At 37.4% G+C, this 14,367-nt stretch overlaps 1 protein-coding gene across 3 annotated transcripts in view; it reads left to right on the plus strand.

The window, feature by feature from the left end:
* The window catches only part of TAOK1 (TAO kinase 1), a 147,198-nt gene that overhangs the window by 65,873 nt on the left and 66,958 nt on the right, over positions 1-14,367 (plus strand). For all 3 annotated transcript variants that reach the window (XM_081805515.1, XM_081805514.1, XM_081805516.1), the window contains one exon: positions 10,690-10,761. In XM_081805515.1, coding sequence (XP_081661641.1) covers positions 10,690-10,761 — 72 coding nt within the window. The remainder of the gene's footprint in view (positions 1-10,689; positions 10,762-14,367) is intronic.

The following is a 14,367-nucleotide window of genomic DNA, read 5'->3' on the forward strand; positions in this document are numbered from 1 at the left end:
GAGCCCCGCATCGGGCTCCCTGCTCCTGGGGAAGCCTGCTTCTCCCTCTCCCACTCCCCCTGCTTGTGTTCCCTCTCTCACTGTGTCTCTCTCTGTCAAATAAATAAAATCTTTAAAAATAAATAAATAAATAAAAATAGGGGCACCTGGGTGGCTCAGCTGGTTAGGCATCTGCCTTTGGCTCCAGTCATGGTCTGGAGGTCCTGGGATTGAGGCCTGGATCTGGCTCCCTGCTCAGCAGGGAGCCTGCTTTTCCCTCTCCCTCTGCCGTACACATATGCACTCTTTCTCTCAGATGGGTGGATGAAATCTTAAAAAATAAATAAACAAATAAAAATAGACTTTGATTCTACCTTATATAAAAATGAATGCAAAATGAATCATAATGATAAATTTAAAGCCTATTATAAAGCTTCTAGAATAAAATATAGGAGAGAATCTTTAACAGCAGAAGCATTATCCATAAAAGACAAAATTTTTAAATTGAACTGTATCAAAATGAAAAAGCTTTCATTTTCTAAAAGATACTGTAAAGAGATGAAAAGGAAAGCCACAGACTGGCAGAAAATATTTTCAAGTCACATATCTGACAGAGGATTTGTATCCGGAACATATAAAGAACTCTTGAAGCACCTCGGTGGCTCAGTTGGTTGAACATCTGGCTCTTGATTTTGACTCAGGTCCTGATCTCAGGGTCCTGGGATCAAGCCCTGCATTGGGCTCCAGATGCAGCAGGGAGTCTGCTTGAGGATTCTCTCTTGCCCTCTCCCTCTACCCCTCCCCCTGCTCACGTGTGCTCTCTCTAAAGTAAAAATAAATTAGAAAAATGAAGAACTCTCACAGCTCAACAGTAAGAAAATAATAAAAATTGAGCAAAAGGTCTAAACAGACACATCCCCCCAAAATACAGATGGCTAATAAACATATAAAAAGATGCCCAACATCGTTAGTTTTTAGGGAAATACAAATTAAGACCACAATGAGATACCACTGTATGCTTAAATGACAGAAATAAAGATGAGCTGAAAGAAATAACAGGCAGTGCCAAGTACTGATGAGTATGTCGAGCAGTTGGAAATCTCATTAATTGCTGGTAGGAATGTAAAATGGTTTTGTCACTGTGGAAAATGGTTTGGTAGTTTGGTAGTTTTTTGGTAGTTTTGGTAGTTTTTAAATAAAGTTAAACATACTATTACCATATTGAGCCAGCATTCCCACTCCTAAATAGTAATCCAAGAGAAATGAAAACTCAGGTTCACACAAAAAACTATACATGAATGTTTAATGGTAGTTTTATTCATAATTGCCAGAAATTGCAATCAACTAGAGTGTACATGCCACCTGTTTATTAAATGTTCATTATTTTTTTTTTTTTAAAGATTTTATTTATTTATTTGTGTGAGAGAGAATGAGAGACAGAGAGCACGAGAGGGAGGAGGGTCAGAGGGAGAAGCAGGCTCCCCGCTGAGCAGGGAGCCCGATGCGGGACTCGATCCCGGGACTCCAGGATCATGACCTGAGCCGAAGGCAGTCGCTTAACCGACTGAGCCACCCAGGCGCCCTATTAAATGTTCATTATTTTTAAAAAAAATTTTTTTTTTCAGATTTTTTTATTCATTTGAGAGAGACAGAACGAGCAAGAGCACGGCAGGGGGGAGGGGCAGAGGGAGAAGGAGAAGCAGACTCCCTGCTGAGCGTGGAGCCCGATGAAGGGCTCAATCCCAGGACCCTGGGATTATGACCTGAGCTGAAGGCAGACGCTTAACTAACTGAGCCACCCAGGTGCCCCGATTCATTCATTTTCATTAAACACACACATACACATACACACACACAAACTATGATGAAATACAAATGGACTATAACAAATGAACCTAACTGTATTATAAATGAACAACATAAACACACAGAAGTGGGTAAGGGAGAAAAGAACTAATCTCAGATGATTTTGAAAACAGTATTTTGGCTGAATAAGGCTAAAGACAAAAGGAGGTCTAGTTACTTTGTTATTCACAGGGATATGGTTTGGCAATTCTGAAACTATATAGTAGATTTGAATAAGTAAGTAAATGTATTGTAGATAATGAGAACAAGTTTCCTTACTGTCCAAGAAAGAAGTTACAAATAAGGAATGGGGGAAGGCTGTGGTTTTGGGTTAGAATTGTGAAGGTATTAGTAGGGACTTATTTTCTTTCACACACCACGGATATTTATATAAAGAAAAAAATATATATAGAGAGAAAAAGAATATAAATTCTTTTTATTAAATGTAGAATGACTAAGGGAATAATTGTTGCAACCAAGATCCACTGATGGTAAAATCAGTGGGTTAAAGTCTGAGGAGGAAGAGGATATATGCATAATCTCAAGTATAGCTCCAAAGATATTTATTAATTGAAATGGGAAAATCAGTGGAGACACTTGTCAGACTGCCTTAACCGAGTGATCGAGGTTAATAGCACCATTGTCCACATCATGTACCCCCTCTCTGACATGACAGTGAGGACACATCATTTTTGTGTTGTTCTTTTTTTTTTTAAAGATTTTATTTATGTATTTGACAGAGAGAGACAGCGAGAGAGGGAACATAAGCCCGGGGAGTGGGAAAGGGAGAAGCATGCTTCCCGCAGAGCAGGGAGCCCGATGCAGGGCCCGATCCCAGGACCCCGGGATCATGATCTGAGCCGAAGGCAGATGCTTAACGACTGAGCCACCCAGGCGCCTCTTGTGTTGTTCTTATTTTAGAAATGCTAAACTTAAATCATGAGGAAATAAACTCAAATTGGGTAACATTATACAAAATAACCAGTGCTCGGGGCTCCTGGGTGGCTCAGTTGGTTAAGCAACTGCCTTTGGCTCAGGTCATGATCCTGGAGTCCCGGGATCGAGTCCCGCATCAGGCTCCCTGCTCAGCAGGGAGTCTGCTTCTCCCTCTGACCCTCCCCACTCTCATGCTTTCTCTATCTCATTCTCTCTCTCAAATCAATAAATAAAATCTTTAAAAAAAACCAAAAAAACCCCAAAATAACCAGTGCTCTTCAGAAGTGTCAAAGTCCTAAAAGAGAAAGGTTGAGGAACTGTCACAGGCTGGAAGAGACTAAGGCACCATGATAACCAAGCAATGTAGGATCCTGGAACAGAAAAAAAGTTATTAGTAGAAAAATTGGTAACTTCAAATAAAGCCTCAGTTTAGTTAATAGTTAATAATTTCACCAATGTTAATTTGTTAGTTTTGATAATGGTACTGCATTATGCAAGATATTAACATTAGAGGAAGCTGGGTGAAGGGTATATGGTAACTGTACTATTTTTGCAACACTTGCGTAAGTCTGTAATTATTTCAAAGTTAACAACAACAAAAAAAAGCTTATTAGTAGCCAGAAATAGACTTTCTCCAAAAAAGAAAAAAGGGGAGTGTCTCTTGACTTTTTTTTCCTTTAGAGAAATAAATACTTCATAAATAAAAGGCTCCAGGACATAAAATTGGTAGTTAAAGAAACATGTTTATTATTTTAAAGATTGTAATTTTAAAAGCAAGCCAATGAACTATTACTCTAAAGCCATAAAACATCTCTAAGAATTCCTTTCATAATCTGTAGGGGAAAACTCCACTCACATTCTTTATTTCTTCTTCCTTTTAAAATGCTCCCCCCCACTCAAGCAACAAATATAATTATAGATGTTTAATAATTTGGCAGTATTATGGATTTAGTTTTTTGTTTTGTTTTTTAGTGGGCACCATTGGAATAAAACCACAATTTAAAATATTATTTCCCTAGAGAAGAAATATGTTTCAAATTCTTAACAATTTGAACTTTTGGTTTATATCCCATTTGTAAATTGGATACAAAAAGAATAAGGAATATAGTAAAAACTCCATCTATAATTTCACTACCCAAGGATAGCTGTTATTAACATTTAGGTTTATATCCTTGAAGAATCTTGTTATGTACACATGCTGTGTGTGTGCAGTTGTTGCTCACATTTGTTTAATTTCCAGATTGGACACAAAATGAGGGAAGAGGGACCTAGAAAACATTTCAAAAATAACCTTTTTTGGGGGCACCTGGGTGGCTCAGTCACTAAGTGTCTGCCTTCGGCTCCGGTCGTGATCTCCTGGGATCGAGTCCCGCATCGGGCTCCCTGCTCAGCCAGGAGCCTGCTTCTCCCTCTCCCACTCCCCCTGCTTGTGATCCCTCTCTCGCTGTGTCTCTCTCTGTCAAAGAAATAAAATCTTTAAAAAAAAACAACAACCTTTTTTTTGTATTACAGTTTTGTCTGAGTTTTTGTTTGTCCCTTCTCCATTTACACTACTGTGGAGAAATACAGAAGAGGGGGAAAATATACATAGAATCTTAGAATTGGGCCCAATAAAAGAACCACACTGAGGGTGCCCCTGGGTGGCTCAGTCAGTTAAACATCTGACTTCAGCTCAGGTCATCAGGTCATGATCTCAAGGTCCTGGGATCGAGCCCCGCTTCGGGCTCCGCACTGGAATCTACTTGTTTCTCTCCCTTTCCCCCTCCCCCTGCTCATGCTCTCCCTGTCTCTCTCAAATAAATAAATAAAAATCTTAAAAAAAAAGAAAAAAGAACCACACTGAGAAAATCCTGACATACAGCCCATTCATTGTGGTGGTAGTATTTTTTAAATTGATTTTATTGAATGCAATTTATGTACAGTAAATATACAAATACTAAATGTATAGTTTGATGAAATTAGATAAATTATGCCCCTATACAATCAACAAATCAAGATATAGAATGATGGTGGTGGTGGTGGGGAATGGAATGGAAGAGATAGAGGATGGAATGACACTTGTTTGAATTTACCTTGAATTAATATTTTATATATTTAAAAATTAAAATTTAATCAGTATATATGGGGTGCATATCAAAGGCAAACAGGAACAATGACTCCAGCTGTATTTCAGATATAACCACATTGGAGGAAAGAATAGATCTAATACAAGTAACTTTTGTACATAATATTTTAACTGTATACCCTCAGTTTGGGAGAAGGAAACTGCAGACAAGTCTTCAACTCTTAATACATTTGTTTCATATTGGTATGGGTGTGACAGTTCTGAAACTATGTGTTAAAGGATTGAGCAATGAATGATACTGTTATTTAGAGTTAGGATCCTGACTATGAGAGAAGAGAAATATGGATTCAGGGAAATTAAGGAAGAACCCTGGGATTTGATGGGTTGTATCTCCCCCCCCCCATATATCTCCTATCTCTGTCTGCCACAAGATTGTCACTGTAATGACACCTCAGTATCAGTGAGCACACAGATTTTGAATTCCTCACTAAAGGGAACAAGAGCTCCTTGGAGTAATGGCTCATTCTATTTCAGGGACAGGGAACATTAAAAGATAAGCCTTAGAACATCTTGTGCCAGAAAGTTAAAAAGTGCTTTAGAGAAAAAATAAATTTTTAAAGAAAAAGAAAAAAAAGTTGGGGCCTGTCGAAAGGACACTAGAGCCAGATTGAGGGGGCTCTCACTGACCAAATCCTGTAATATAAGCATTAGTATAAAAATGGTAATGGATTATATAGCCTTTTGAGTAAAATAGGAATCCATTATTTCCATGACAGATGATGGATGAATGGATGGATAAAAAGGGAGGGCTTTTCCTCATAATAGAATGCTGACTGTTATGGGGTGCCTGGGTGGCTCAGTTGGTTAAGCAGCTGCCTTTGGCTCAGGTCATGATCCCGGAATCCTGGGATTGAGCCCCACATCGGGCTCCTTGCTCAGCAGAGAGCCTGCTTCTCCCTCTCCCTCTGCCTGCCTGCCGCTCCCACTGCTTGTGCGCGCTCTCTCTCTCTGTCAAAATCTTTAAAAAAAAAAAAAAAAAGAATGCTGACTGTTAAATGAGAAGGGAATGGTAGAGTTGAAGAAAAAAAAAACCCCAGCATTTTGTAATCATCATAGTGAAGATTGGGCCTAGAACATTTCAGTGGTTGCTAAATCTAGAGGGAAAGTTTGATGAGCAGGATGTTTCCATGGTTTAAAAGTATCTCTTCACAGATTACTTGTTAGATATAAAGTAGGAAACAGTAAGTATAACTATATACATTAGGGTAGGAAATAGTAACTATAACTATATACATTGGGAAAGAACAGGCAATGCCTTGAGTAGGTGATGAAAATTAGTAACATCAAGGAAGAGATTGTATACCTACAGATATGATACCCTGAAAAGGACAATATCACTCTTGTAGTATTTTGGCCAAGGATGTATAACCAGAATCTAATCTTGAAGAAATGCCAGACAAGCACAAATTTAGTAACATTCTATAAAATACCACTGTATATTTTTCAAAAATGCCAGTGTCATGAAAGACAAGGGTTAAGGAATTGTTCTAGATTAGAGGAGACTAACAAGACATGATAACGAAGTACAACATGTGATCCTGAAGGGAGGGAAAAACATGTATGTAGGCATTATATATTTTTATTTATTCTTTTTAGTTGTAATCCGCAGAGGTATCTCATTTTAATTTTGTCATTTAATTTTAATGTAAATTTTTGGGTTTTGATAAAAATTTGATTTAATGTAATGTTTGGGTTTTAATAAATTATAATAATTTTCTAATTTAACTTACTATTTTTTTTTTTAAGATTTTATTTACTTATTTGACAGAGAGGGGGAAAGAGAGAGAGAGCACAAGCAGGGGGAGCGACAGGCAGAGGGAGAGAGAGAAGCAGGCTTCCCGCTGAGCAGTAATGTTATTTTAAAATAGTATGTTAGGGGTACCTGGATGGCTCAGTCAGTTAAGCATCTGCCTTTGGCTCAGGTTATGATCCCAGGGTCCTGGGATGGAGCCCCACATCGGGTTTCCCCTGCTTGTGTTCTCTCTCTTTGTCAAATAATTAATTAAATAAAACCTTTTTAAAAAAATAACATTACAGGAGATTTTATAATAATAGTAAAGAGTTTTCCTCTATAATTTTAACCTAGTTCCCCTAATTTTAACATGTTACATAACTATGTAGCATGGTTTTGTCAACATTATATTTATCAACATTACATTTATCAAAACTAAGAAATCAACATTGATCAAATGATACTCTAAACTTACATACTCAGATTTTTCCGGTTTTTCCACTGTCTCTCTTCTATTCTAGAATCTAATCCAGAAAATTGCATTTAGCATTATTTTATTATTTATTTTTAGAGAGATAAAGGTGGAGGAGAATCCGAGGGCCTATACTAGGCACCTCCAATATACCCACTTTTAAATCAGGCTTTGTCTTAGGCTAATTAAAAGTTCATTTGGTGGTGCACCTGGGTGGCTCAGTTGGTTAGGCGGCCGACTCTTGGTTTCAGCTCAGGTCATGATCTTGGGGGTTGTGGGATTCAGCTCCGTGTGGGGCTTTACCCTCAAGCAGGGAGTCTCCTTGGGATTCCCTCTCTTCCTCTCCCTCCGCCCCTCTCCCCTCTGCTCATGCTCGCTCTCTCAAAATAAATCTTAGAAAGAAAGGGAGAGAAAGAGAAAGAAAGAAAAAAAGAAAATCATTAAAAACAAAAGAACTACATCTGGGGCTCCTGGGCGGCTCTGTTGGTTAAGTGCCTGACTATTTGGGCTCAGGTCATCATCTCAGGGTTGTGAAGTCAAGCCCCTCATGGGGCTCTGTGCTCAGCAGGGAGTCTGCTTGGGATTCTCTCTCCCTCTCCCTTTGTCCCTCTGCTCTCCCCCACGCCATGCTTGCATGCTCTGTCTCTCAAATAAATAAATCTTTTTTAAAAAAATGCATCTGTTTAATGCAAAACAATAAAATTGGACCCTTACCTGTTACCATATATAAAAATTCAAAATGGATCAAAGATCTAAATGTAACTGTTAAATCTGTAAAACTTTTAGAAGAAAACTAGGGATAAATCTGCATAACCTTGGTTTTGGCAAAGGATCCTTAGATATGACACCAAAACCATGAACAACAAAAGAAAAAATAGATGAAGTCCAAATAAAAAACTTCTGTGTCTCAAAACATTGTAAGACAACCAATAGGAGAAAATATTTTTAAATCGCATATCTGATAATGGATTTGTCTAGAATAAAGAACTCTTACAACTCAATAACGAAAAGACAATTTAAAAATGGGCAAAGGATCTGAATTGACATTTCTCCAAAGAAGATGTACAAATGGCCAGGAAGCACAAGAAAAGATGCTTAACATCATGAGTCATGAATCTTAAAAACATTATGCTAAATGAAAGAAGCAAACACAAAAGACCACATGTTATATGGTTCCATTTACATGAAGTGTCCAGAATGGGCAAATCTTAGAGGGACAGAGAGATAAGTTGTTGCTTAGGGCTGAAGTGGTGGGGAAAAGGAATAAGAGGGCGGTTGCTAAAAGGTATGGGGTTTATTTATTTTTTAATAGAGAAAAGATTTTAGTGTAAAATACACATAAAATTTATCATTTTAACCATTTTTTAAATGAACAATTTGTGGAGTTTTCTTTTTGAGGTGATGGAAGTTCTAAAATTGTAGTGATGGTTGCATATATCTTTGTACTAAAAGCCATTAAATTGTATACATTCAAATGTGAATTGAATGGAATGTATATTATCTCAATAAAGCTCTTCTAAAAGAAAAGAATATGGCTGTTAACACCTGTTGATTAAAATCAGGGAGTTCACAGATAAGCAGAGAACATTTTGGAAAAATAAATTTATTGAAAAATACTCAAGCAGGACTTATGTGGCTAGATCCACTTTACCCATTACAACAAGTGGTGCAAGTTTCCATTAACCAATCTACTACTAATTGAAATTGAAATGTCAGTTGTTTCCACACATGGTGTCTTTTTAAAAAAGTTTTGTATTGAGAGAGTGAGCTTTGGGGGAGGTGGCATGGAGGGGCAGAGAGAGAAAGAGAATCCCAAGGAGGCTTCGTGCCCAGCATGGAACCCAACACAGTTTGGCTTGATCTTACCACCCTGAGATCGTGACCTGAGCCAAAATCAAGAGTAACTCATTTTAAGTATTTACAGCTATTCTCGTGTGCGTGTGTGGGTGCATGCATGTGTGGATGTATAGTAAGAGTTTGGCTCTTCTTTTCCAAAGAGGTTTTTGGGTTTTTTTTAAAGATATATTTACTTATTTTAGAGACACAGAGAGAGAGAGAGCAGTGGGGAGAGGGAGAGAGAGAATCCCAAGCAGACTCCCTGCTGAATGTGGAGTCTGAGATCATGACCTGACCCAAAACCAAGAGTGGGATGCTCAGCCAACTGTGCCACCCAGGTGCCCCTTCCAAAGAGTTAATGATCGTATTTCTTTCTTTCTTTTTTTTTTTTTTAAAGATTTTATTTATTTATTTGACAGAGAGAGACACAGTGAGAGAGGGAACACAAGCAGGGCGAGTAGAAGAGGGAGAAGCAGGCTTCCTGCAGAGCAGGGAGCCCGATGTGGGGCTCGATCCCAGGACCCTGGGATCATGACCTGAGCCGAAGGCAGACACTTAACGACTGAGCCACCCAGGCGCCCCAATGATCGTATTTCTATTATGTTTTTATCACTTTGTTTTCAGAATTTCCACAAGAGTGGTAAATAATTATGGTATCATTGTACAGTATTAATTCTGATTAGCAGTTGTTTACAATAGACATGATTTGTCACGTTGAGAAATTACCTTTCTAATTTAGGTTTTCTAGGAGTTTGACGTTCCCTGCAATTGAGTACATTTAGCATTGGGCCCTTCCTGCATTTTCAGCATTTATTGAGCACTGATATATATACTTTTTTCCCCTTTGACTTTTAATAAAAACGTGGTAAATGAGGGGCACCTGGGTGGCTCAGTCTATCAAACATCATCGTGGTCCTGGGGTCCAGCCCTGTTGGGCTTCCTGCTCACCAGGGAATCTGCTTCTCCCTCTCCCTCAGCCCCTCCCCCGGCTCAGCACGTGAGCTTTCTCTTTCTCTCTCTCTCTCTCTCTCTGTCCCCCTCTCAAATATTTTTTAAAATGTGGCACATGTTTTCCTAGTATCTAAATTTTTTGCATTTCTGTGATATGTATTTTATCCAAATGAATATTTATTTTAATGCCTTTTGTAATACTTGGTTTTTAAATTATATTTAGAATTCTTTTGTCTGTATTTTCAAATGAAATTGGTACTATTTTGTACTGTTTGTGAGGTTTTAGTTTCTGGGTTATACTGCCTTCATAAAATTAATGGGATAACTTTTTGTTACCTCTTATATCCTGGAAAGTTCCCTTGATAAAACTATTTTCCACTTATGACTATTTTAAAGATAATTAATTGGTATTCTTTTCAATATGCCACTGTTGTTTTCCTCACATTTTTTCTTTAGATCAGTTTTAGTAATTTTAACTAGAAAATTGTCCATTTCATTGAGATTTCAAAATTTATTAACATAGACTTATATACTAGTCTTGTTTTGTCTCTGTTTATAGTACTATTAAGATTTCTGTATTTTTTTCTCTCAACTAAATCACTGAAAGATAAACCTTTATTTTTCTCTCCAGTGTTTGAGCTCCTGGATAATTTGATAAGTTTCATTATATATTTATTATTATTTTTTAAATGTGCTTTAATAGCACTTTTGATGTCCTTTTTGATATGATAGCTTATAAATGCTTTAATTCTCAGAAAAATAATTGCACAGATTTAATTTATTCATTTTTACAATGGTCCTTCGTTTTTTTAGGCACGAGATGTACGCACCAATGAAGTGGTGGCTATCAAGAAAATGTCTTACAGTGGAAAGCAGTCTACTGAGGTAGGTGAAATGTATACATTCTTATTGGCATATTAAAGAAAGGCATGCTGTTTTTAATGGGGGTAGATGGGAATTCTTTCAAAAAGTATACATACATAAAAGTATACAAATATTAAGGGTATATCAGTGAATTTTCTTTCAGAAACTAAATATACCCATTAAAGTTGTACCTAAAGCCATAAACATTAATGGCCTCCCAACTTGTGCCCCTTGCTTTTAATTTTTTAGTATATGTGCTGCTGAAGTGAGCTTTTTAAAACTGTGGTTTAATATATTACTTTATCTGTATCATAGAGGAATCACCAGTTTTTAAAAAAGTAAACTAGAATAAGATATATTTGACAATAAATTATATTGTGTATAGTTTCTTAATGGTTTAGAAATTGTTTAAGGCTTGTTTTAAACAAACTTTAATAATCAACAGGCAGTTATATCTAGTCTGAAAAATAAGCAGTGTGTAATAATTTGAAAAACAAAAATTATTGATACTACATTGATACTACTTTAGTTTGCTAATATTCTGGTTAGTTCTCTTCAGGTAGTTATTCTATTTAATTGTATACATTTATTTTATAACATGTATTCTACTTTCTAAATCTAGGATCTTTAGGCTTTAATTTTAAAATTAATTATTTTAATTGTGGTAAAATACACACGACAAAATTTACCATCTTAACTATTTTTAAATGTACAGTTCAGTGGCATTGAAGACATTCACTTTGTCATGCAGTCATCACCACCATTCTTCTCCAGAACTCTTTTCATCTTGCAGAACTGAAATTCTATACCCATTAAACAATAATTCTCCATTCTCTCCATCCTCCACCCCTGGAAATCACCATTCTCATTTCTTTCTCTATGAATTTGACTACTTTAGGTGTCTCATGTAAGTGAAATCATGCAGTATTTGACCTTTTGTGACTAGCTTATTTCACTTAGCATAATATCCTCAAAGTTCATCCATGTTATGGTATGTGTCAGAATTTCCTTCTTTTTTGAGGCTAGAGAGAGAGAGTGTGTGTGTGTGTGTGTACAAACCACCACATTTTGTTTATCCACCATTTGTTGGTAGACACTTAACGTTGCTTCCACCACTTGGTTATTGTGCCGCTGTGAACTGGCTGTGTAAATATTTCTTTGAATCTCTGCTTTCAATAATTTCAGGTAGAGGTGGAATTGCTGGTTAGTCTTTACTTTTTAAAGATTTTGGTTTTCTACTTTTTTGAAGTTTCTGTTTTATGGTAAATCTTATTTTTGTGAAGATCATCTTGTGGGTATAGTAACACTTTTAGGATTATATCAGTCTTCCATCATTTTGATACCTAAAAATTTTTCTAAAAATTCCTAAAACTCCTAAAAAACTCCATTTCTTACAAGTTAACTGATTTTATTTGCCATTCTATAGCACAACTATAGAACTAGCTTTCACAGGCAGACTGGTACTGTGTTGGAGTCTGTTTGATTAGTTACACCTAAAACAAAGTTTCATTTAGTGTATCATCTTTTCACATCCAATTATTAGTGTCCTTCATGAAAGGCTTTTTTACCTTCAAGAATACAGGCTTTTGCTTTGTTCTGAGTTGCGTCCCAGAGCATTCAAATTTGAAATTTAAAGCCCATGAAATGTTTTCATGATGTAGCGTCTTATATTGTACACATTTTATATAAAAAACACTGTAAACATATTTTGCTGTCTTTTGTTGAAGACTTGTGAAATAAAATGAGATATATGATCTTAAATTTTAGTACAAAACATTTCTCAAAGTTTTCTATTACGCTAGTAGTTTCCCTGCCTTTAGAAATATGGCCCAAGTTAGTAGAAAACCTTGCTCAAACAAGAGCAAAAAGCAGATTCCTAATTTCCACCCCACATCTACTAAGCCTCTAGAATCTTTGAGTATGGACTGACGGATCTGTATTTTTAGAGTTCCCTGGATGCTTTCTTTTTTTAAGATTTTATTTATTTGGAAGAGAGAGAGCGAGCGAGCATTAGCAGGGGGACAGGGAGAGGCAGAGTCCCCTGCTAAGCAGGGAGCCTGATGTGGGGCTTGATCCCAGGACACTTAACCTACTGAGCCACCCAGGTGCCCCTCCCTGGTTGCTTAAGAGTAACTATGGGTATGACATAAGTAAGGCTGTCATGGAGTAGCTTATGGCCAAAGATTTATCTGTATTTCCTCAAAGCTGTCAATGAAGAAGGCTCTTAGTAAAATGTGTAAGAAAATATTTTCATACTGCTTGTTTTTTTCTGTGACCTTTCCTATATAGTAACAGTTATTTACTAGCATTTAGAAAGTATGCATTTAGGAATTTAAATCTCAGAGTAATCATTTGAGTTTAAAAAACAAACATAACCTTAATATTTGATAGAACATATAAGCCAAAAACACAATAGGTGACCTATATGGCATGTAAATTCATGGGGTTTGTTTTTTGTTTTTGTTTGTTTTTAAAGATTTTATTTATTTATTTGACAGAGAGAGACAGCGAGAGAGGGAACACAGGCAGGGGGAGTGGGAGAGGGAGAAGCAGGCTTCCTGCGGAGCAGGGAGCCCGATGTGGGGCTTGATCCCAGACCCTTGGATCATGACCTGAGCCGAAGGCAGACGCTTGTAAATTACATGTTAATAAAGCTGCAAATAACAGGAAAGTTGATGGGGTGCCTGGGTGGCTCAGTCGGTTAAGTGTCTGTCTTCATCTCAGCTCATGATCTTGGGGTCCTGGGGTTGAGCCTAGAGTTGGGCTTACTGCTCAGCGGGGAGCCTGCTTCTCCCTCTCCCTCTGCCCCTCCCCCCCACTCTATCTCTCCCCCCTCTCTATCTCAAATAAATAAGTAAAGACGTTATTTTTTTAAACATTCTTTTATTTAAATTCAATTATATTAATTTACATACATATAATGTACTATTGGTTTCAGAGGTACAGGCCTATGATTCATTAGTCTTATATAATACCCAGTGCTCATTACATCACATGCCCTCCTTAATGTCCATCACCCAGTTACCCCATCCCTCCACCCCCATCCCCTCCAGCAACATTCAGTTTGTTTCCTGTGATTAAGAGTCTCTTCTGGTTTGTCTCCCTCTCTGGTTTTCATCTTGTTTTATTTTTTCCTCTCTTCCCCTGTGATCCTCTGTTTTGTTTCATAAATTCCACATACCAGTGAGATCATATGATAATTGTCTTTCTCTGATTGACTTATTTCGCTTAACATAGTACCCTCTAGTTCTATCCACGTCATTGCGAATGGCAAGATTTCATTTTTTTGATGGCTGCGTAATATTCCTGTGTGTGTGTGTGTGTGTGTACACACACACCACATCTTTAACCATCTGTTGATGGACATCTGGGCTCTTTCCGTAGTTTGGCTATTGTGGACATTGCTGCTATAAACATTGGGGTGCAGGCGCCCCTTTGGATCACTACATTTGTATCTTTGGGGTAAATACCCAGTAGTGACAATTGCTGGGTCCTAGGGTAGCTCTATTTTCAACTTTTTGAGGAACCTCCATACTGTTTTCCAGAGTGGCTGCACCAGCTTGCATTCCCACCAACAGTGTAGGAGGGTTCCCCTTTCTCTGCATCCTCGCCAACATCTGTCATTTC

Source organism: Leptonychotes weddellii, chromosome 15 (genome assembly GCF_054177405.1).
Source record: "Leptonychotes weddellii isolate Sample4059 chromosome 15, ASM5417740v2, whole genome shotgun sequence".
Classification (NCBI taxonomy): domain Eukaryota; kingdom Metazoa; phylum Chordata; class Mammalia; order Carnivora; family Phocidae; genus Leptonychotes; species Leptonychotes weddellii.